Below are 24311 nucleotides of genomic sequence, written 5' to 3'. Positions count from 1 at the left end.
ATGATGAACTCTGGTCAATAAAGAGCCGTCGCAGCAGACAGTTAAACGTAATCCAGAGTCAGGGTGAGCTCAAACTCAATTAGGGAGCTTTAAATGTAAATCCAAGCTGTCTTTACTGTTCTAGTTTGATGATGGAGAACTTGGCTGACATTACAAGAGATCTTTTCCACAATCCTCTCGTCCCTTTCGTTCTCTTCATCTATCATTTATCTCTTCGCTATCTGAGCTTATTTTGAAACACTCCAGTTTAATGTCTCTCCCTCTCTCATGTGCCTCCCACTTTCAGTTTTATTTCTTACATCTCTTCTTGTTATTTATCGGTTCCCTTCAGTCGCAGATGATCTACATTCACATCATAATCTGACATTAAAAAGACTCAATGCAGAACTCCTCAGGGAGAGATATAGCTCAGAAATACATAGAGCAGGCCTGCAGGGTTGGCAGAGGAATGAATCTAGGGTGGGCCGCTTGGTAACTTAAGAGAAGACGATATATTCTGACTCTGAGTTTTCTGACAGTGTTTACGTGGTTCTGATGGTAGATGATTGTTCTTGAACTTAAAAGTTGGGACATAAATCTTCATCAATGGGTTATTTTTTGCTTTTGATCAGCAGCTGCTTCAATAATGTCCCGTGTTTGAACGGGATCAGATTGTTCTGATTTTTTAAGCAGACAAGGAAAACAGTGCGTTAACATAAAGCAGAATACAACCGAACAAAACATGCAATCCTGTACATATCACAACCGCATGTTTGACAGTGTGTGCTTTTGATAGTTTCAGCACTGTGCTCTCAAACCAGCCTTCCCACATGAGATGAGATTTTTTATTCCACAAGTTGAGCTCATACGTACCCACCAGAACGACCAGACGGTGTTTGTCTGTGGGGTTTCTGTGGTAGGGGATCACCTCGATGTAGGTAGGGGCAGTTAATGTGTTGTAGACACCTGCGCTCCACCTCCTGGATCGAGCCGCTTCCCTGGTTCTGCTGCTCTTTCTCCCCAGTCGGAAACTTCTTCTTAAACCGGCTAATAAAAAAAGAAGAGAAAAATTTGAACATTTGATACTGAAAACCAACCAGAGAGGATTCTTCTGTTAACAGGCTGATACCTGAGTTAATTTTTCAGCTTAAGGCGTATTTAAGCAGAAGGTCCAGGAACTTTTTGTCTCTAGTAAAACATTCCTAAGGTCGAAGACCAAGGTAGATCTTCCAAATCAGGCCATGAAAGTATGGAGAAAAAAATAAAAGGAATTGCAATACACCTCCAGACCAGTAGGGGACAGTTAGCCATTAACAAAAGCTATCTACAAAAATGACACCATAGAAGGTGAAGACAAGTCTCATGTGTAGAACGGCAGTTTGCCTTTAAGCATGAAGGAGTTTCAGCCTGAGCTGATTTTGATTGTGCTTTATTGCACTGCAGATGGATTAGTTGAATCAACAAAAGTCATTTCAAAAAAGCCTGAGTCAGTTTTGGGCGGTGAAAAACTGGACAAATCCTCAATCTAAAGCATAGAACAACAGAAAATCTCAGGCGGGGTTTTGACTCGAACCTATTTCTACTTGATCTTGTTTTGGTTTTATAAGAAGACCCGGGACATGTAAAGGACACAACTACTGGGATATTTCAACAACCCCAATCCCCCAAATTGGGAGGCTGTGTAAAATAGTGAAAAAAAAAGATGGTTTGCAAATCATTTCAACAAATAAGTTCAAATCTACCAGTTCTGCTAAATTCCACTCAAACACCATCATGTGCAATGTTGATGGATTGTTTGCCAGAAACAGGAAGTTGTTTTTTTGAAGTAAATAAAATACTTGTAGAGTCAGATGTTAGACGTTTTATAATAGCTCAACAATAGGTGGGGCTTAATGGGTCATTAAGCCCCGCCCAGCCATCCAAATTCAGGTTCAACTTAGGATCATCATGATGAGACCTATGAAAAAGTTTCTTAGTATTAACATAAAACCAGGAGTCTTTGATTTTTAGTGTCTGTTAATCTTCTGAAAATGTTACAAACCAAAATTTTAACTTTTTGCCAAAAATGTAACAACTTGTATAATAGATTTTTGATTCATTACATTTTTTAATTACATTTTGGGCACAGAACTTTTGTTACATTATCGGCCAATTATTACATTTCAGGCTTTATTACTTTTTTTTTTAAATAAAATTGTGGGTCGTTGTTACGCTGTTTGGTCTCTAACAGGGCCTGCTCATCACCACTTGGGGTTTTAATTTGGCTGCAAAAAACAAGTGATAAAAGACCAGACACAGACTATGACATGCGAAGAACAGTAGAGTACAACACCATTTGAAAAAACATCAACACCCAAACTCTGGTGAAAATCTCACGCTGAACAACTCGAATCTCAAATCAGTCTGTCATGCAACACTTGTAGGCTGTCTGACAGAAACTGACTGCCATGCGACTGTGGTCTGGCCTGGTCTGGTAGTCTCCTTCTCTTTTATGATGTTAACTGCTGCTAAGTGTTGGTGCCAGGCTTTCTTTGACGTCAGCTGTAATTTCACTTTGTAAGCGTATCTGTCCATTTCCTCCCCAGGCTCATTCAAAGACACAGGGCAGCTTGAGTGCAGATTAAAAGCTTTTGTTTACATGGGAGTTAAAGTGATGATTTCACTCAGAAAAAAGGTAATACCACTTTAAGAAACCAATGTTACACAGTTAAGGAAAAATCCTCCTTTCTTCCATGAAATGAGGTCTGGAGGAAAACATTGTCAGTCTTGAGTAATTCTGGCAGCAAGGTGCTCTCCTCTCTCACTCTGCTCTCATCCATAAAACCAGTTCTCTTTTTGGAGACGCTACAACAGATTTCTGTCTCACAGGAGTGTATGAAGTCAGAGCAAGATGTGAGATAAAACTGACATGAGAGCAATAACATGCAGCATAAAAAGGACCTAAACACGTCATGTTAAGATATAAGATATGAGACATAGAAGTCAGTTGTCAGCAAGAACGTCCTCCATGAATTCATCACGAGTTTAAAAAGATCAAGTCTCTCATAAAAAAAAACCTGACAAAAGAAAAAAAAACAGATTCCTCTCCAACTTTATGTGATACACTTTAAATGTGACCACTTTTGTGTTTGAATCCATCTTTTTATGTATACAACGTACTTTTTGGTTAGCGACTGAAGAAATGTCTACGCAGAAGACAGTATTGATGTAATTGTGCAGTTTTGATTTTGTAAAATACTCTTAATTAGAGTGTAAGCTCAGGTGGAACTTTTGGCGCTGGAACAGTTGTGCTGGGGTCGTTTGTGGGGAGCGCTTCTGGCCACAGCTCAGACTGTATTTCATAGGTTTGTATTTTGTTTAAACTTCACAAATTTTAATCCTCGAAACACTGAGAGGAATTTCAAATTGTTTTCTGTCCAATTTGGAAGTTGTTTCGAATATTTACGGAGTTACTGAAAGTTAAAAACTAGATCGCTACACTAAACATTTACTCACAGGTGAAGAAGTGTTTTTTGAATTACTTCATCTTGAAATATGGACTGCATTTTCAACATTAGGATTTTTTTTTTCATATTACAAAAGACAATGGGCCCTAAAAAGTAGCTGACCAGCCCTGGCTAAATTGTGATTGTAATCCTGTAGGTTGACTTTATTTCCCCTCTTTCTTTCTCAGCACTCTGAGTTCTCTGCATGAAGTCATTTTGTTGAACAGCATCAATAAGGGTTTGAATGTCAGACAAAGAGGAAACACAAAGTCTGTACTGCATCCTCAGGTGGAAGCTGACCTCAGATAAAATAAAACGTATTATTGAAAGCACATGAGTTTGAACTGATATAATGCAACATTGGTAATTACCTTGTCTTGAATAGAGAAAAAAAGCTGTTTTACAATCAGTCTGAGGTGCACGCTCTCATGTGAACATCCTGCACTGCTCATGTGCACATACATCATATCCAGTCTCTAAGATCAAAACAAATAAAATAAACGGGGAAGCTAAAACCACATTTGCTGGTCCGGTTTCTGTCCCAGAAATCTGCAGCCCATAAAACATCATCATAAGGACTAGTTCATACTGTAAATATATCTAGTCCCCTTTTTAGCTGTTTTGAACCTCTTAGGTTAAAGAAATGCTGTATTTTTACTATATGTGTGTTTTGGGCTGTAGAGTCAGATTTTACTGCCTTGAATCCAGACGATGTCTTTACATGCATAGATGGAAATGGATTTAACTAGTCAAACATCTTACCAATGTGGAACCCTGTGATAGCTCTATAGTCCACATCCTCCATGACTGAAAAAAGGAAGAGAAAAGAGAAAAAAGTGAGGAGATTGTGGACGCTAACCACAACGTGTGCTGTGCCCATACTGTAGATTCTGTACCACAGGTTTCTGCAACTGTCCAAATTTGCACAGGAAAATTTAATAACAGTTTTATTTTAACATGATATCCACATTTTAAATAATAACTACCCACTGTACTCTAAAGGGGGATTTTTAGTCAAATCTACCATACAGCAGAAGGTCAGATCCCTTAAACCTGCTTGGATGTAACAAAGGAACATTTAACAGAGACCTGTCAGTTTTGGAAATGTGATGCATGTGAGGAAATACACGATTATTATTTCTGGACAACACACCTCCTTAAATCTTTAAAAACCCCAAACCAAAGCTTCAAATATGCATGTGTTTCATAAAATCTGAATTATGCTGAAGGTAAGTTTTCCAGTACCTTCCCCCTCATCTGTGCAGCATGTGGAGAAAACAACAGCAGTGAGTACAACAGCAGGGCAGCAGAACTCAAGCATGACCGTGATCTTCAGACATGACCTGTCACCTCTCAGCTCAGCACTAAAGGACCCCAAATGTGTTTATTGGCATGTGTTAAAAGCTTTTATTCTTTTCAGGTGGGCTGATTTTATTGGTTTGCTCATCACCTGGTGGTTTGACTCGTCGAGGCTTGAACAGGGCTTTAGGTCGCTGCAGTGCGACTCTCCTGCCGACAGACAAAAAGAACAAAACTAATCCAAAAACAGCTTATGTAAAACAGTTTAAAGTTATGTATAAGTGAGATTAACCACCTCTCATGAAGCTGCTTGGAGGGAATGAGTCCTGCCCGAGTGCTGCTGTCCCCGAGGTGACAGGCCTGCCACCAGGTGTCGTCCTCCATGCTGACAATCTGCAGGATGTCGCCTCTCTGGAAAGCTACAGCTGCATCCCTACAGGGAGCAGCAGGATCCTCTTTTGGGTCGTAGTCAAACAGAGCCCGCAAAAACAGCTGAAAGGAGGAAGAGCTTACTGCTTCTGCTCTCGGCTGACAAAGAAAAACACAGTTTTATCTGTTGATCCAGCCTCCACTTTGTAAACCTCGTCTCTGCCTGGCGATGGACATAACATTTCTGTCCAGTGCATTTTAACATATGCTGGTGTCATAAATGAGAAATGAGCACAGTGAAAGAGATAATTTGTCATAATCACTTTCAAATGCTCCCTGCACAAACTGTTCCCAACATCTTGGACATCCACTTCATGTTTGTCATGGAGCTGTCCTAAACAAAGAGGATTATGGGACGTGGATGTTTCCACATGAGGTGAATAGTTTGACTGTTGCTGTTGAGTTGCCAAACGTGATCTGCATGTAGGTTAAAACATACCTTTAGATTATAAAATGATTCAAACTGTACTGTTTGAGTTTACTGCTCTACATCATGTTGTTGTAATGACTGCCTTGTGGCAAACACATGAAAAACCACTGATTTCATCTCCATGTGAGCAGACTTCCACATACTTACATTAACTGTACCCAGCACACAGTAAACACTGACTTTACCTTCTTCCTCTTTGGTGACATGTCCTTCTTGAAGGAGGCTGGGATGATTTTGAACTTCACTTCCCCGCGAGAATGAGCCTGCATGAGGATGATACGAGGAAGAGCTTTTGGAAAAAAATATTTACTTCACACTTTCTTTTGGTGATAGTTTGATGAACAGAAGGATACACAAAATGAAAGCTTAGCTTCAACATATAGCTGTTTTAAGAAATGGTTTGCTTGGTTTGGTTCTAGGGCAGGGGTGGCCCACCAGTCAGAGACCAAGAGCCATAAAAATTACCGTGGTAATACAGAGAGCCACATCACACACGGGATCTTGCAAACACACTTCCTCTCACACATAAATGAAATGACATAAAATGAAAATCAATAAATTTTCAATTTTCAAAGCAAGGTTTATTGTGTTTGTAAGTGTGTTTAAATTTGTCCTCGAGAAGAGAAACTGAAAATTAAGTATCAATCTGTACACCCAATTATTGATCAACATTGAACCCAACGTTGGCATCAGTATATCAACATTTTAGATTGATTGTCACACCACTACTCTTATCTATATATATCTATATATATCTATATATATCTATATATATCTATATATATCTATATATATGTGGTGGAAAACTATATATATATATATATATATATATATATATATATATAAATATATATATATATATATATATATATATATATATATATATATATATATATATATATATATATATATATATATATATATATATATATATATATATATATATATATATATATAACTGTTCATTTGCTTTACCTATTTTCCAATTGATATGTTCACCTGGGCATTGTCTGACTCCAACCTCAAATTGCTGCACATGATGAAATGTTTTTTGGTTGTTTTTTCTTTTTCTTTTTCATAGCATAAATTCAAATTAAATTTTTAATTTGATTTTACCCACAAGCCCACCCTGGGCAGCCAAATGTGGAGATGTTACTGCATCACACTAGTGTTAAAACAACAACAAACATTTAGCTAATTACTACACATTTGCGCTGACCCATACAGCTGAAATGTTGATTAATGAGCTTTGTCCTCATTAAATCAGTTTACTCAAACTGAAAACATATATTTTATTACTAGCAAAGGGATAATGGAAAATTATGAAATCTTGTTATCTGTTTATTATCTCTTCTCAGGTTTAAAAGGAGCAAAATCAGGCTGGTTGGAGCTGTAGGTGCTGAGGTGATGTGACCTGATGTGATTTTATGGGCCCAAAACCTTCTAGCTGCCCCTGTAGGTTAGTGCAACCTCTGGTCCTTATTTTCGGGAATGAGGAGCAGGTTTCATATCTATTTGAAAGTTAAAGTTTCAAGTTTACAATCAGTTTAAGTCATTTTGATGGCACGCAGTATGGTGATTTTAAATTTGATTTTTTTTTTTATTTTTTTATTTCACAAAAGAAAAACGTAAATCAACATCCTGTCAAAATCATGTGATTGAATGTAAGAGGTGCCACTGACCAGTAAAGGAAGGATTTCTTTTGGCTTCTTGTGCTCCAGAGAGACACCATTCAGCTCTTTAAGCTCATCTCCTTCATGGATCAGGCCTGAATAGAAATTTAACAGACGGTTAAGACTTCATCAGAAAATAAAGGAAAGTGGACACGACAATAATGACAAAGTTTATTAACTCACCGCTTTTATGAGCTGCGCCTCCTCTCATGATTCTCGCCACGACAATGGCTCCAGTGGATTTATCCTTCTTAATCGTTGCCCCCTTGGGGATGGAGGTTGTTGAATGAAAGATTGATAAACAAACAGAGAAAAGTGAGTTGAAGTTATGGTCAGTAAAAATAACATGTTGAACGCATTACAGTCCAGACATCCAGAGTCACTTCAGTCCAGAGAAGCTTATTTGTATCAGGACGGGACCGTTCAGCCAGCTGCCTTCATGTAAAACACAAAGTGCTGGAAAAGGTTAACCAAATCAGCATTATTTTCAACAGATGTTATTGATGTGAGGCAAATCGCAATGGAAAGAGCATCTTATGTAGAGGAGTACAATCAGCTCACGCTCGAGTGTTACTCTGTTGTCTGGAAAACTGGAGCATGCTGGATCAATCAGAGAGACCGTGTCAGAAAAAGGTCAGCACGCTGTCCAATCTAGTTTTGGGATCAATACAAAAGTATGTTCTCCATTATTGGTCCTGTGCACAATCCCCTCTAAAAGCCCAAACACTGACACACAAGCATATACGTCCCAGCACTGAGTTAATTACGCTCATATTCTATTAAATCATATTCTAGGTAATGAAGATGAAACTCATCTTGCTGCGGGGCTTATGGTGGTCTCCCTCTGTGAGCAGGATATCTCTGAAATTTCAGTTGAATGTGGTGGAAAACTGAGGTCACATGCAGAGAAATGCATGCTTACACTGTTGATGTGGGTCCAGGAATAAAGGAATTGTAACTTTGTGCGTGAGGGCATTTCTGATTATTTCTGATATATTCTAATGAACTGGACCTGCTCGAGTGGAAAACGGTCTGTCATGAGCCTCACATCTGTCCATCACGACATGAATTTAATGGACACCTTGATCCAGATGCAGGTCAACATATCTTCAAAGTTTTTTTTTTTATTGAAATAGCAAATTTAAGGATTTAGCTCCCTTGGCAGAAGTATATAGCCTTTGTACTTTGATAAGTTTCCAGCCCAGTTTCTGGTGATCCAGGAAATTTGAAGAAATAAGGGACAGTGGCCCAAATTAAGGTGGAATCAGACAAATCAGTCAGGTAGTATCAAGAAAATGAGAGATGATTTATGACCTTTAAATCAAACGGATTTACATATGAAACAGTAGAGAAATTATCTCAATCCATTTTAATGTGATGGATGTACGCGCACACACCCACACACCCACACACACACACACACACACACACACACACACACAAACGCACACAACAATGATGAAACTATGCTGTGCTTTAAAACAGATATACAGCATCAAAGCTGTGGAAGAATTGACTCTGTAAATTCTTGAGGAAAGAGCGCAGCAGTCCAGGCACAGAGGTGATCCAGGCTGCTGCAGGCTGCTGCCTTTCTTATGTTTCGTGTCAGTTCAAGAGCAGCAGAGCTGCAACACTTTGGCAGACATGACTCAAGCAGTCACGCTCTTTGACAGCATGACATAAATCCAACCAAGAGAGCAAGAAAACCAACAAGATATGTTTACTGCTTTGAGCTGCCTGTGCGTGTCATGGACTGTGGCAGGACAAATTGCACATATCAGTGCAGTTGCCTTGTTACATGGTTGTCATACCCCAAATAACTGCATTCATGTATGTTACATGCACATTACAGAACAAGGTAGACTGGATGAGAAACAGACTTACATGAAGTCAAACACAGTTGTAGTTCTTAACATGTTGTCTTTATCTACAAAGTTGAAAATGAAGTTGATGTGGAAAAGCCAAACCCTCAGTTTCTCAATAGTCCTGGGGCTGGCTCCTTAGCTGTTTAGTCCCATGATGAAAACAGTTTCTATATAAAAAAAAAAAACATTCGATAGCCTGATATAAAGGTTTGGGGTATGTAGCTTATTTATTTATTCAAGGATGCTGAGAAAGAAGGAGGTTTTACTTTGTTGAGGTGTTTCTAATAAAGACTAAGAGTGAATTCATTCATTTGTTTTATATATCGTTTTAATGTCCAATCAGTGACACAGCTGATTGGCACGCTGTAGCTGTTAGAAAGGAAACTCACAGCCAGCGTCATATCAAACATGGCTGCGTCTGCGGATTGGCTTCATTTCACTGTTTCAGGAACAGATGGGTGACGTTGTGGAGACTAAGTCCATGTTTTATACAGTCTATGTGCAGTACCCATCCTTAACATACAGTTTGTAATTCATTCATTCATTCAATCAATCAACCTTTATTTAATCTCGAAAAAATCATTGAGGGTGTTCCCTCATTTTCATTGCTGTCGAGAGTACAGACAACAACAATAGAACAACACAGTTAAAAACAGTTACATTCAAAAGCAGCGTAATTCATTATCAGTGTTCTAAACTGACCAAAAGAAACAAGTTCTTGCAGTTTAAATGTTTGTTGTAAGATGTTCCAGGTGAAAGCAGCAGAAAAGCTGAAAGCAGTTCTTCCAAATAAAGTGTTTACCCGTGGAACTTCAAGCATCAGAAGGCCACTGGATCTTGTTGGATATTGATTATAACATTGATTTAATAGAGATGTTATGTATGATGGCATTTTACCAAGTACGGCTTTATAAACACATAAAAACCAGTGCCTGTCATGTCTTACATTCAGGGGTGCCCAGCCCACTTTTTCATAGAAAGTGCAATGGTGGGTGGAGTAACTGTCACCAGTGATGAATCTGAGAGCTGAGTGATAAATGGAGTCCAGGGGTTTAAGAATAGAGAAAGAGGCATTTCTATAAACAACATCACCATAATCTAAAACAGATAAAAAGACAGCTTCATTAACACGCTTTCTACTTCGCAGTGGGAAGTTAGTTTTGTTCTTGTAGAATAACCCAATTTTTTGTCTTAGTTTGCGGGCCAGGGAATTAATATGAAATTTGAAGGTCTGTCAATGCTGTGTCCTGTGAGCGTGGTGATGTGAAAACTACTGTCAGTGATGTCTGTGGCTTTGGAGAATACCATGTATTTAGTTTTACTTGGATTGAGAACCAGTCTTATGTCAAACAGAGCATGTTGTAGTTGATCAAAACTTTGCTGAAGGGTTTGAATGGCTGATTGGGCAGTATTGGCAAAACAGTATAGAACTGTATCATCAGCATAAAAGTGGGAGTTATAATCTGTTATGCATGATGTGATATTGCTAATATAGAAAGTGAATAAGAGAGGACCAAGTATTGAACCTTGTGATACCCCTTTTGATAGAGGCAAACACACAGAAGAAATGTCTAATGTCAGGTATACCGGAATAAAAGCCAATCAAGATGTAAGCTGACTTAAGTAACAGATAAGAGGAGAAAAAAACAAATAAGTTTGCTCTCACTGGACCTTTTTAAATATTAGTTGAGTACCCCTGCCTTACACAGTTAGAGTAGTGCACTGGCTGTTTTACAGGACAGGGTTGGACTAGGAAAAAAACATTGAAGTTTGATGTTCTCTTTACATAGAATAAATGACATGAAACCCTTAAAACAAAAAGACCTGAAACTGAAAGACTTCTAGGTGATGCTACACTACGTAGAAGTAGCTAAAACTGTCCTACCTAATTTATTCATTTATTTTATCAAATTGATTTAATAATGTTTGTGGTTGATTCTGACAATTTTAGCTGTTTCATTTGATTGTTCACATTTTAACCCCACTGTGGTCATGTTCTTGCAGTTTGTCGTATTATTACTGCTCTTGTTTTTTAGAAATTGTATTAACTGTGCTGCTTGTCTTGGAAATAAAACTTTTGTAGACGGGATGTGGGCGCAATCTGAAGAGATCTGACCTCAATGAGCTTTTAAACAAAAAGTCTTTTGATGCTAATTTCTCAAACAGAAAACAATAGTACTGTGTCAAACTTATCTTTAAACTCTCTGAAATTACACACTGAAGTTTCTAAATTTTTAAACATTAATTTATCAAAAAACAAGGGGGCATTTTATTTCGTAAATTTAGAACAAAAGAAATGTTCACTAACCAGGGGCTCTTTGGTTTTGACCAAGCTGACAATTTTGACGGTGTCTTCATCGCTGTCCAGGATGTCTTCAGGCACGGGTGGCAGAGTGGGCTCATAGTCTCTCTGAGCAACAGCATCATGGACTAACAGGAGACTCTGTGAAGACAGCAGGAGTACAATGTTAAAGTCAGTCTATGTTCAGGTAGGAATGATAATATCCTCACATGCATCTGACTCTGAACCCTAGGGTGAGAGGGAAAGTCCAACAATTTATTTACCATACAGGAATAATCAAAGGTAATACAAAAATGATGAATGAGATGGTGTCTGGTATGTGTTTTAACCCAATACAGAGACTGAATCCAAACACAGCACTTTCTTCATAAAAAGAAAAAATCAACTTCTTCCTGCGCCAACATGCCAAACTCAATTCAGTTTCAAATGTTCTGCCAGCCTGTGGGCCACCTGAAAGCAACCCCCCACACTCCTGCCTCGCCTGTCTGCAGTCTCACTGGCTCGGCTCAAACATCGCACACGTTTGAGAGAAATATTCTCCTCTAAAGCGTGGCTGTGAAGTGATATATGACTCACTATCACTGCCCAGACAGTTCATCTAAGTTCGGCATTTGTTAGCTTTGGCAGAGTGGACTACAGGTTTGTTTGCAGAAAAACAATATGCTAGATATCTTGCCGAGAGCCTGGAGAAAAGTACAATTTGGAAAAAGAGAATTTACTGTAATAAAAAAAACGCACGAGACGAAGGAGGGGAACATCTGCTCATCAAAGTAATTTTAACAATCAGCCAATCCATCTGTCAGTTAGTCTACTTGTTATCCCCCTGTCCGTCAACAGTTGATCTACTTAAGAGCTGCCAGCGCGTGAGCCATGTGTCTCTGGCCACTTTTAGAGACAGATTTTCAAAAACAAACATTCATTTACAGATATTAAACCTGGAGACTCTCATAAGTATGTGTGAGCTCCTGCACCAGGGCCAAGAACAAACAGGTCGTTAAAACTGTTTAAACAAACCTGTTGGTTCTCGGCGGGCCTCCGCTCCTCATTAAGAAACCCTAACGCTCACTGGAAAACCCTTCAATGTGTGTGTGTTTGTGTGTGTGTGTGTGTGTGTGTGTGTGTGTGTGTGTGTGTGTGTGTGTGTGGGTGTGTGTGTCTAAAATATGACTGTCAGCAGATGAGAAAAAAAGGAAACCTGTGAGTAGTCTGGGCCTCTGCATGAGTGAACACTAATAAACAGAACCAGGGAGTAGATTAGCTTTAGTGCCAGTGTGGTTAAAAGATGTCAGCACCTCTCAGCGGGCAGAGTGATGAGGTGAAATCAATTTGAATAAAATTTACACTTGAATAAACTTGTCGCTTTGTGTGACCCATATACAAGCCTAAATGTAGGAAACAGAAGACTACGAGACATTTGATGTGTGTTTGAGCCCCAGTGTTCAGTCGCCTTAACAGCCTCAGAATAACTCAGATGAAGCATGACTGCATGGAAATCAGCTCCTCGGATTACAGTTCCAGTGTTAGCTATGTGAAAAAGAATGGCTGAACATGTTACCACACCATTCATGAGGTACTTTTTACATTATAATGATCTGCTTAGGCAATGAAGGAGAAGGAACCCAAATAACAATCTTCCGAGTGGATTACATTTTTGCTTCATAAATGATCCATGTGAACCACAACCATTTGATCTGCTTCAGTGACACAAGCTGTGCAGTGCAGCTGTGTCAGGCAAAAAGTGGGGACTTTATGCCTGTTTGTGTGGCTATATTAGAGAAATTGGGGGTAGAGGAAACGTTGAAATGTGCTTATATGCGTTGTTCCTAAGAGATGTGGATTGCGTGCAGTACCTGTAAAAGTCTGTGTGGTTAGCTTGAAGGAAGAGTGTGGTATTTCCTAAAAAAATAAATTGTCAACTTTTACAGGAATAATCCTGCTTAATTGTCGCTTCTTGGCCTCTATGTGTGTCAGTGCTTGTGTCTGCCCCAAACCCCCTCCTCATCCAGTATATTGATGTTTTGGTTGTGTCGGAACCTGTCGGAACATTTCTGTGCGGAGAGTAGACATGGCTGCCTCAGTCAATCACAGTGCGCCCAATGTGTGATGATTAGTGAAGCCATTCTGAGCAGCTATGATAGTGGATGTAGCACAGAGAAAGAAAAACACAACCAAAGTAAAACATACTGCCAAACAGATTAAGTTTTTTCTGAGGGTGAGGCTAAGTTCCACTTTGGGGAACTTGGAGAGCAGCATGGGACGAAGAGTGAGTTGGCCTTCAGCTAACCAGGTATGTGTCAAATACCTATGAATAGCTTGTGCTAATGCGCAAAGTCAGGTGCACTTCACTGCTCTTGTGTCTCTCCAACGTAGACACCCGATGCTACAGGGGGGTTGCTGGGCTAGTGCGTATGTTCATGTAGCTTTGGTTGGAGGCTGTGGGTGTGTGCTGCTGTTGGCACTGATCCAACGAGGAGGAGCCCATTTTGAATGCTGTGTTTACAAACAAGTAACGAAAACTCCTGCAGACCCTACCTTTAAGCTGTGTAGAAAAAAAGGCTGAAGGTGGTCAAAAAACAGAAAGAACAAATTAAACAAGATGAAACTTTTGATCTGAATTGTGCTTTTACAATGAATTGGAGTAATAGTTTTAAAACTTATGAGTTTTGCCCATATAAGGGCATGGCTGATTAGACTGAAATGTGGGCACATGACTGTAGCTGTCTGCAAAGACTTGCCTTTTAACCTCAACCTCACTTGAACAAAGTTAGGCTCAGTTCAGCATTTCCAGTTTGGCCTGGCCCACAATGGGCTTCAAAACTCTGTTTTAGAAACAAGTGGGTGACATCACACACACTATGTCCAGTTATTATTACATTACATTACATTTTGTTACACTCCAATATTTCCCTTTGGAATAAATAAAGTATTTTTTATTTCATTTCATTTCATTTCATTTCATTTCATCATACAGTGTATACATGGAGCTCACGTGTCAGTCATGTCAGCCACGCCGTTTTATGGACAAAATTTCTAAGTTTAACAATTCTGAAAATAACCAGTTGTAAAAAACTTCATTCCATGTTTGGTTTGTGCCAATGGCGAAATTAATTATCCAACTGTTCTTTGAACCAGGCTGTAAACGTGTTTTCTTTTAATGTAAAAATCGTCTTTTTGGCTTGTTGTGTATGTGTTTTTTGTGTTTTTGCAGCCTTCCTCAAGTGAAAACTTGAGGAACTACAGTTTTAAGCACATCTGCACCAGTTTCATATTTTAGACTGGAGGTCACTGCTTCATGTAAATTATAGATGTTTTAGTGAAGGAGTGGCCAACCAGTCAGAGACCAAGAGCCATGGAAATGACTGTGGTACTACAGAGGGCCACATCACACCTGTAGTCTTACAAACACACTTCCTCTCACGCATAAATGAAATGACATAATGAAAATCAAAACATTTCCAATCTTCAAAATGAGATTTACTGTGTTTCTTGGTGTGTTTAAATTTCGTACTACAGAAGTGAAACTGAAACTTAATTATCAATCTGTACACCGAAACATTTATTAACACTGATCCCAACGTTGGCATTAGCATATCAATATTTTGGATGGATCAGCACACTGCTACTTATAGCTTTATATATGTTTTTATGAATGGATCGAAGAGCCACACACTGAAAGGCAAAGAGCCACATGTGGCTTGTGAGCCACAGGTTGGCCACCCCTGTTTTAGTGGGTCACCACAGCAGTCAGGGAGCCTTGTTAATCCTCGGTAGTCCTCTTGATTTGTCCATGGAAATCAAAAGCCATTTTGTATCAGGCAGTGAACAAGTTTTTTTGTTGTATAAATTGACTTTGGGGCAAAAATTAATTTTCCTCATTAACTTCAGAGCCAGCCTCAAGTGGACACTCCAAGAACTACATCGGGGGCATTGCTCAACATTGTGGCTGCTGCTTGATTTAGACCATTTCAACAAAAATAATTTTATTTGGATAAAAAACAACACCGAATTGTTAAACCTTAAGAAACTCACTGGCTGTAGCGTTGTGTTTGTTATACAGACATGTGAGTGGTATGAATCTATTCTGCTAACTTTAAAGAGGCAAACCTGCATTTAGCCCAAAATACAAAACCACTTTTCTTGATGGCTATATTCGTTAGAAATGATTGATTTTAACTGGACATGGACAGGACTTGGCTTCAAGGTTAGTACACGTGTGTGCTGCAGGAACACGTAACCATGGAGGGAAATAACACTTTTCACCTTAAAATGAGGCTTGGAGAAGAGGTCAACCAGTTCTTTGACTTCATCAATCCAGCTTTGGTATATCAGCTCTTCAGCCAACTGGAAGCAGAGAAAAAGAGGAAAGACAGCTCTATTTTCGATAATTAGAGGTATACATTTTTATCATGGCCTGAGCGAGGTTCACAGTGGACTACACTGTTCTGGCCAACAGAGATGGAGAAACAAGTGGAGACTAAAAGAGAAAAAAAAGGGAAATTTAACTTCAACCGCCATGACACGTCATTGCTTCTGACTTTATTTCCATACTTTACATCAGCCTGTTCACCTCACTTGTAGTTTACTGTCTGTCCGTGTTACTTATTTGTGTTACATGGTGCCTCCTTTGTTTCCTGACTCTTAACCACCATCGGAAAAAAAGCTCCTGAATGTTCAAGGCTTCTCGACAGCTGCTGCAACGGCTGAAACAGAGCAGCCTTGACCGTCAGTATGGAGTGAGGAGGCGGAGAATGACCGTGTGCAGTCGCCCATCTTGTCAAGCATATTACTGTAATGACTTCTACTGCTTCAAGATGTGGAGGCACACTCCAGAGACACAATGCATGAAGGTCATTAGTTTCCACTGCTAGCAAACAGAAGCCTCTCTGAGGGGAAACAGACCCATGGTTTGGCCCTACCAGCAGGTCCTGATGATTTAAGCCAGGCGGAGAGTTGCTGTCGGACCAAATCTGATGCAAGGGAGGAAAAGGCAAGGAGGTGGAGAAGAGAGGACAGATAGACTGTGTGGAAACATGGCAAGATGAATTAATCAGAAGGGGTGGACCTGTCCTACACTGCCAAATCAGGCCTCCTAACTACCTCAGTCCAACCCCAAAATAAATGATAAAAAGTTACCATGTTTAAAAGTGTCACTAATAATATCTGTTATATTTTCTGCCTTTAGAGTCACTACCTTTAATGAGTGAAGTCATGCATGGCTAACAGCAGCTCAATCCTTGGTACGCTTATTGCAGTTCATTATTTGATAAGGTTATTATCCCAATAGTTTAGTTATGTTTTTGGTTTGCACAGAACTGCAGATCAAACAAGTTTTAGGGGCTTCAATCAGAGCCGATCAAAGCATGGACATTGCCAGAGCTGTCCTCAGCACTTCTCAATGTTTTGTTTCTTCCATTGGCTTCATTTTTTTTAACCTTTTTTCACTTTTTAATTTTTCTTAGCAGATGATGCAGCAGCTGTTTGGCTTATTTCCTGTGGTGACAGGCCTACAGAGATGAGATGACCACCCTGAAGCAGTGGAGCCAGACAATCACCTCAATGTGGATTACACTCACCGTCAGTAAGAGAGAAGTGGAGGTAGTGAACGGTTTAAAATATCTGTAAATTATCATAGACAAGAACCTAACATGTCATCTACACTGCTGTGGCGGATTTAAAGCCCCAGCAAGAACTGGATGGACACATGGCCTAAGGCTCTGAATCCTCAAGGACTTCACCAGGGCACTACAGAGATCCTCCTGACAGGCTGCTGCACCACCTGGTTAAGAAGCTGCACTGCCAAAGACTACTAGTCACTGAAGAGTAGGGATAAGTCATGATTTTTAAACATTTAAATAATAACAAAAAAAGTTCATGTGACTATTATCTTGTATTAATGTGTTTTTTTCTGGTGATATTACTGCCCATTGGTTTTATTATGTTTTTTTATGTTAAGTTTTATTATGATCACTACTTTGTATGACTCATTTGTTGGTCATGGACACCAAACTTTTTGTGGTTTCAGTGATATTTTTGCAACTTTTTCTCCTGTGTTTGTCTGGAGATCCTACATGTAACCATGGCTGCATTGTTTACATGTGAACTCAGCTGTTAGCAGCCTGTAGCATGTCAATGCTAACTGGTGCAAGGCCTGATGTCTTCCCACAAGGAGAGAAAAAAGAGGTGAGGACGACATGCTGGTTCTCAGGTGTGAGCTAAGAAGTGACGACTTGGACCTGTCCTTCCATCCATCGTTATTGGGAATGTAAGATCTATCTCCAATAAGATGGACAAGCTAGCTGTGCTAACCCAGCAACAGAGGGATTACCAGAGGGTAGAATAGCATCATGCTATTCACAGACATGGCTAACGGAGCTAACATCAGACACCAACGCCACATTGGAAGAACTTCACCTGCTGTGAGCAGACAGGATCCAGGAGACAGAGACTGAACAGACTGCTGAAGAAGCTCAGTCCTGGACCCGGTGGAGGTGGAGGCTGGCTGAACTGGACAATGATGGACAAGCTGTCATCATCTATTTTCTTATGGACCTCTATACACTTTCTTACTTTTGTTTTCCTGATTGCTGCTGTGACTTCAATTTCGTTGCACTTATTACAGCGATATTAAAGTTCTATTCTATTCTATTAATGTGATGTAACCACTAATGTAAATACCCAAAATATCCATAACACAAAAAAAATTCAAATCACACGAGTGAGTATCAGAGCCAGTTGCTGGCAAACTGGAGTGGCACTGTGAAGTACAGAACTGCAGAAAAACACAGAGACTACTGCAGCACAAGCAGTACAAGCAAACTTTGCAGAGTTAAGTAAAAATATATTTATATCCAGCTAGCCAACAACAAGTCTGCACATCCATTAAATGGATCTCTATCTCCTTGTGTCTGCAGGGGGGATGGGAAACTACTGGACAAGTGATGGAATAGTATCTCTGCACTTGCTGCCCAACCTGCAGGAACTGTGCATCCAGATGTGCTCGAGGACATCCCTGAGGGTCATTAAGTTAACATTTCACCCTCACAAAAACCTGCTCTCAGTGCAGGGGATCATCTATACAAGATTTCAGATTAACACAGCAGCAGGCTATTCAGATTTTTACTGCTGCTTATGTCATCACTTTTTTTGTGATACCTTATTTAGTTAAATTTTAAGTCTTTCAGTCTTAATATTTAAACTTTTAAATGAAACCAACCCACAAAAAAATTCACATTTCTATATTTACATAATAAAAATACATCTTCTTGAACTATCATCTTTTACCTTAAAACTGCAAAATTTCTAAAGAAAAAGATAATCAAAAGACATTTTGTTCTTTTCAAAAGAAAATAATTTCTCTAAGACCAATTAAGCTGACTGCATGGATAGCACACAAAATGTTAATTTTCTTTTTTGCCTTTCTTTCTTTCTTTCTTTCTTTCTTTGAAATTTTTATTTATCATTATTATTTAGTTTTTTACATTTTCAGGCTTTTCAAAATTGGTTTTTAATGTTTTTAAAAGTAAAGAGTTAAAGGAAAGCTAAATCAAAGATCTGGGACAGGACATGGAGGAAAGGGGACTGAGGAGATAATGAACCCTGAGGTTGATGAAAACATGGAAGTACAGAGTAAGGGAAAAAGCAACACCATGTTTTCTTTACCAGTCTTCACAGGAACAAGAGGGGAAAACTCAGGAAATAAATATGGAACAAAAATGCCAGAAAGAAGCCAGTGGGAGAAAATGGGAATAAAGAAGGGACATGTTAGTTAGAGAAATGATGAAGACTGGCAAATGAAATTTGATGCACATCTGATAGAAATGAAGACTGGTCTGGAGTCGCAGCATCAGCTGGAGTACTCTTTGTCACTTCATTTTAAATGTGACATTAATTCTATTCCTTCAGCCCTCAACATTCGACTACAAAGAAGATTATTTAAGCAGCCTTCTGCTTGGCTCCTCTCAGCTGGCACAGAAATACATCTTCCTAAAATGCTACCTCTCAAACTGTTAGACCCAATGTGACAGAGATTTGAGATAAAATTTCATAATTCAGTACACATGAGATCAGATGTATGTTCCACTTGTGATTCTGTGTGACAGGAAAGTCATCAGTTTATCAGAGGAAACAACTTCAATGTTGAAAAACCCTCCCTGCATCTTCTGCTGTCAAGCTGTCATCCTCGTCTTTAAGTAAAAGATGTATGGAGAGAGACCCTTACATCTGAGGCCAGACTTGATGCATTATCCTGAACGGGGGCAGGGCTACGCTCCTCGAAGTGCTTCAGACGCTCATGGATCTGTCAAGTCGAGAAAGCAGCACAATAAAAATCTTGCCTGTGGCAAAAACATGGTAAAGAAAAAAAACATAGTGGGAAAAAATGTTTTTTGCTTCTTAGGTTAATAAAAAAATTGTTAATTTTGCAAATTTTAATGACATCGTTAATGTGTTAAAAAAATAGAATGTCTTGAAACACTACACTTGAGCATACCTGAGAAGCTTTTCAAAATAAAGGTTATAATATTAAAGGTTACACCTTAACCCTAACTACAATAAGACAATTGATTTTTCTTTCTTTAACAACAGCACATTAAATCAGAGGTGTCCAATCTATTTTCCAAGAGGGCCACATTTGATTCTGTACAACAATAAAGGACCAGCAGCTCTTACTTACATATTTATTTACACTCAGAGTAGCACATTAATGTTCTATTTGTTAACTTTGTCTGTTAGTGATTTCTGTGAAGAAAACAGTCACTAAGTGTGGCAATCACAATCACTACAACAGCAAACTCTGCTTCTTCCTAAAGAAAATGTTCTCCCTTAGGGGGCGATAATGGGGGAAACTTGTCAAGATTTTTTATGGCAGGATTAGGATCTGGATTTTTCTGGACTGTTTTATTTCGTTTTTTGAAACACTATTTTGACATGAAAACAAGATATTTGGCCCCCAAAATGTCATATCATATATCATGAACATGATAAATACATCCATTTAAAGATGTCAGCTGTAAGAGTTTGTGAGTTTATGCAGAACGGACAGAGGTTGAGCTTTATGCAAGTAGACTATGCACAGTTTAGCAAGACATTGTAGACTGGATCAGCACCTCAGTACATCTCAGACCTTTTAAACATTTACACCCCCTTGCGGTCCCTGAGGTCTGCTGATCACTTTCACCTTGTGGTCCCTAAAACCCGTTTAAAGACCCAAGGTGATCGAGCCTTTTTCGGTGGTGGCTCCCAAATTGTGGAATGATCTGCCACTCAAAATAAAAACATCCCCGACCCTAACAACTTTTAAATCGCGTCTCACTTTTATTCTTTGGCTTTTAATTCAGCATGATAGTTGTGTGATCTGTGTCCTTTTATGTCTTTTATGGTCTTAACCTCTTATTTTAAATTGATTTCATTTCTTTTATTGATGTTCTTATATGTTATTTTAACTGTGCAGCACTTTGGTAAACTTAAATGTTTTTTAAAATGTGCTATATAAATAAAGTGGATTGGATCGGATTGACTTTGAACATGCTTGGTGTAAAGTATCTGAACATTTTCACTCAACAACATTTATTTGAGAGTTGTTGTTGTTGCCATGTTTGTCAGCACAGATGAAGTTCATCAAGAAAACTGTTTCCTCAATCTTTTCCCCACCATCAGCAAACTGACATCAATTTAACTCGACTTCTTATTGTGCTGTGACTTGATAACAGAAGCCTTCCAGAGTCTAATCAAGCAGCAACCCTAGACAGGCTGCTTTAAGTAGCAATAGTCCACCCAATCAAAAAACTGTACTAAACACAGCCTTATGAAATTAAATCATCACACATCATGATAATACTCAAGAGCGTATAGGAACCATTTCGTCCTAAAACACATTTCATTATGACAATGCTGCTTATTATCTTCATAATATTATGAAATTCTGTTCTCCAAAAGGCAGTTCAGAATATCCACTGTGTGTTTTGATTATCTTCTACCAGCAGACAAAGGTTTACATCAAAAAAATGAACTGAAATCAGTAAAAGTGAAAAAGAAGCCTAGCTGTGTGTTAACCTTAAAGAGCAGATGGAGTTTCTTCTCCATCAGCGTGCTGTGAAGGAACCTGTAGTCCTCCTCTCTGTCTGACTGAGACTCTGTTTCAGACATCACTGCTTCACCTGGCCTGCACACGCCTGGAGGAAGAGGAGGAGGAGGAGGGCACAAACACACACGAATACATCACATACAGACACTTGCTGTGCATCACACTGTACTTGTTAATGATTCATAGAGCCTGTTTGTAAGGTGAAAGAGTGAGAGACAGAGAGGTCAAAGGTTAAATGGATGGTGTGATGAAGACAGCGCCACCATGGGGAAGCCACTGTGTTTCAGTTTGGTGTTATTTTTCACTTCATGGCAGAGAAAAGTTCAAACTTTTACCTGCTACGGTTTGGAAGAACGTCTGTGTTTTACACAACTCGGCATCTCACACATTCAGAAAAATAAAAGAAATAATCAGAGAAATACTGGAAGCTGCAAAACATAAATCATAATCCTATAATGTGTTGGGGTTTTCTCTGCTTTAAACAACCACGACTGTAACCAGAGCCTGACTGCAGAAGGACATCAAGGTACTGTAAAAGAAGCTTCTCATGAGATTTTACTGCCACCTAATGCTGGTATGAAAAACTTCAACACACACATTTCTAAGCTATCTCTATACAGGACTGAATAAACTATGTTTGCCACAAATTATAAAATGTATTTCATTTAATTTCAGTTAATGACAACAAAACATTCATACTTGTATGTTTGATTGGTCATTGCTGCCAACTTCAAATTTTAGTGAACCAAATTTGACAACATAATACACTTCAGAATTAAAATTAAATTTGCCATGCAAAAACAATATGAAGTTAAGCTTTCCAGGACATTTTTACTTTAATTAACACATCAAGCTGATTTAAGCATGGTTTAAAAATACATAGTGTGTTTTTTTACGAAAATGACATTCAGTTAACAGATGCATTTAGAAGAATATGCTGATAGACAAATACTCACAAACTTCCCTCCGTGAGGATGATGACACAATCATCACTACGATATTTGTTTTTCAGACTTATTTGCTGTTATTAATAAAGACTGCTGAACAATGAAAAAGGCCGGTGCTGTAGCACATTACAGTAAATTTGAGAAGAGAAATAGTTGCCTTAGAAAACGTTTATATTACTCACCAAAAGCTGTCTGCTCCATCAGATGAAGTTAAGCCAGTTCACATCACTTAATATCAGAAAACATGAGCAGAGATCAAATATTCCCTCACACAGAGAGGCTACACAGTGGTCCCCCGATTAGACTGTGGATCTGTCTATTTCATTTAGTCAATATGAGTCCAGGCTGACCCAAATTGAGCCAGTAGTTAATCAATATTGCAATCAACGGCTTTAATTTATCTATGCAAGTTTAATCTCATCTCAAAGGGTCAGTGGTTTCATCCTGTATTTACCGCTTTCCTTCCTTTAGTCAACTACAGTGCCACTGAATTTAAAGTTGTTCTAAGCTTTACATGACTCTTCATACATGAAGGATCTTACATTTGTTTTCAACAAGATCACTTTGGCCCTCTGAAGCAGGAGTCCCCAAACTTCTATTCACTTCTTCTATTCTATTGGCCCGTATTTACAAAAATAACAGTGCATGGCAACCCCCTGCCATGTGAATTCACTAATAGGCCAATCCAAAAAGAAACAAACAAAAGAAAATCAATTTAGCTTATCTGTTGCAATGAGTGAACATATCTTTCCTTAATCAATCTGTCTCCATGATAACACCATTATCCTGGCTCAGTGCAAATTGGGGTCTTGAAGCAACTAAGAAATATGGGAATTAAACAACTTTTGTTTGTTTGTTTGTTTGTTTTTTGTTGACTCTAAAACACTATTTTTTTAAAATTTCAGTAATGGATGAAACATGCAATTATTTTTCAGAGGTATTATCTCACTTTAGGGTTTAAACATATCACTTAATATGTACCACACAAGCACAGGTGGGGGACTTTTAAATTTCCTGCCCTGGAATACTGACTGAGTGGCTCATCTCTCAATATTCTAAAATTGATTTGATTTTCCTTCCTTCTTTTTTTTTTTTTTAAATCTGGCTTTTTAGTTGTAGTAATATTTATATTTTATGGCCTTAAAGTTTTTCAGTAGTTTCATTTTGTATATAACTTTTTAGGGTAGGCTATTAAAATTTTATTAACTCAATCCAACCTGTTTCTGTTGTTTCTCGTTTCTATTTTTGTGGAGTAGACTTTGGGCTACTAATTTTATAAATAAATGGACCTAATTAAGTTCAGTTGAGTTTACACAGGATGGGGAATTATGTTAAACTGTTAATCTAAATATCTTCATCTTATTTCATGAAATTTTATTCACACATTCAATGTGCAAAGAAATGAAACTATCAGGACTACCTAGCTTACCACACATACCTATGCAACGGCTACTCACCTCAAACCAGGGGATTTTCATAGGTATAAGCCACACTACTTACCCACAATATCCAAGTCAATATCTGGGGACACACATTCTGAATCAACGTGCACCTGAAAACGAGAATTTCTGGTGATAAATTTTGGAAAACAGCAAACCAGACGAGCAGTCAGACTGTGGGTGTGTCCCATATAAAGGCCAGCCAACGAGATGTGGACCGGGAGGAGGAGTCGGCTGCAACAAGGAGCTTCGTTTTCAGCTGCGTCACGTTATCCATAGACAGCCAGGCTAAACCGGAAATGAAGCTGCCCTCTTCAAAGTAACACACGCCCACCTTCAAGAGGAGTGACATTTTTTTAAAACTTTGTTTGCATGCTAAAAA

General features: G+C 38.7%; 1 protein-coding gene across 1 annotated transcript in view; it reads right to left on the bottom strand.

Moving 5' to 3' along the window:
* LOC141803922 (MAGUK p55 subfamily member 7-like) overlaps positions 1-24165 on the bottom strand; it is a 37477-nt gene extending 13312 nt beyond the window's left edge. Inside the window, exons 1-13 of the mRNA XM_074688010.1 lie at positions 22673-24165; positions 21513-21631; positions 19681-19758; positions 15723-15803; positions 11469-11603; positions 7479-7560; positions 7305-7390; positions 5808-5885; positions 5059-5255; positions 4915-4973; positions 4710-4721; positions 4227-4271; positions 853-1026 (exon numbers count right to left, since the gene is read on the bottom strand). Coding sequence (XP_074544111.1) covers positions 853-1026; positions 4227-4271; positions 4710-4721; positions 4915-4973; positions 5059-5255; positions 5808-5885; positions 7305-7390; positions 7479-7560; positions 11469-11603; positions 15723-15803; positions 19681-19758; positions 21513-21631; positions 22673-22691 — 1165 coding nt within the window. The 5' untranslated portion in view covers positions 22692-24165. The remainder of the gene's footprint in view (positions 1-852; positions 1027-4226; positions 4272-4709; positions 4722-4914; positions 4974-5058; positions 5256-5807; positions 5886-7304; positions 7391-7478; positions 7561-11468; positions 11604-15722; positions 15804-19680; positions 19759-21512; positions 21632-22672) is intronic.
* Positions 24166-24311: the final 146 nt, after the last annotated feature.

Source organism: Halichoeres trimaculatus, unplaced genomic scaffold, assembly GCF_033239565.1.
Source record: "Halichoeres trimaculatus isolate MK-OKI-2021-1 unplaced genomic scaffold, fHalTri1.1 fHalTri1_scaffold_15, whole genome shotgun sequence".
Lineage (NCBI taxonomy): Eukaryota > Metazoa > Chordata > Actinopteri > Labriformes > Labridae > Halichoeres > Halichoeres trimaculatus.
Note: the sequence above shows the minus strand (reverse complement) of the source record. Positions and strands in the feature narration are given on the sequence as shown.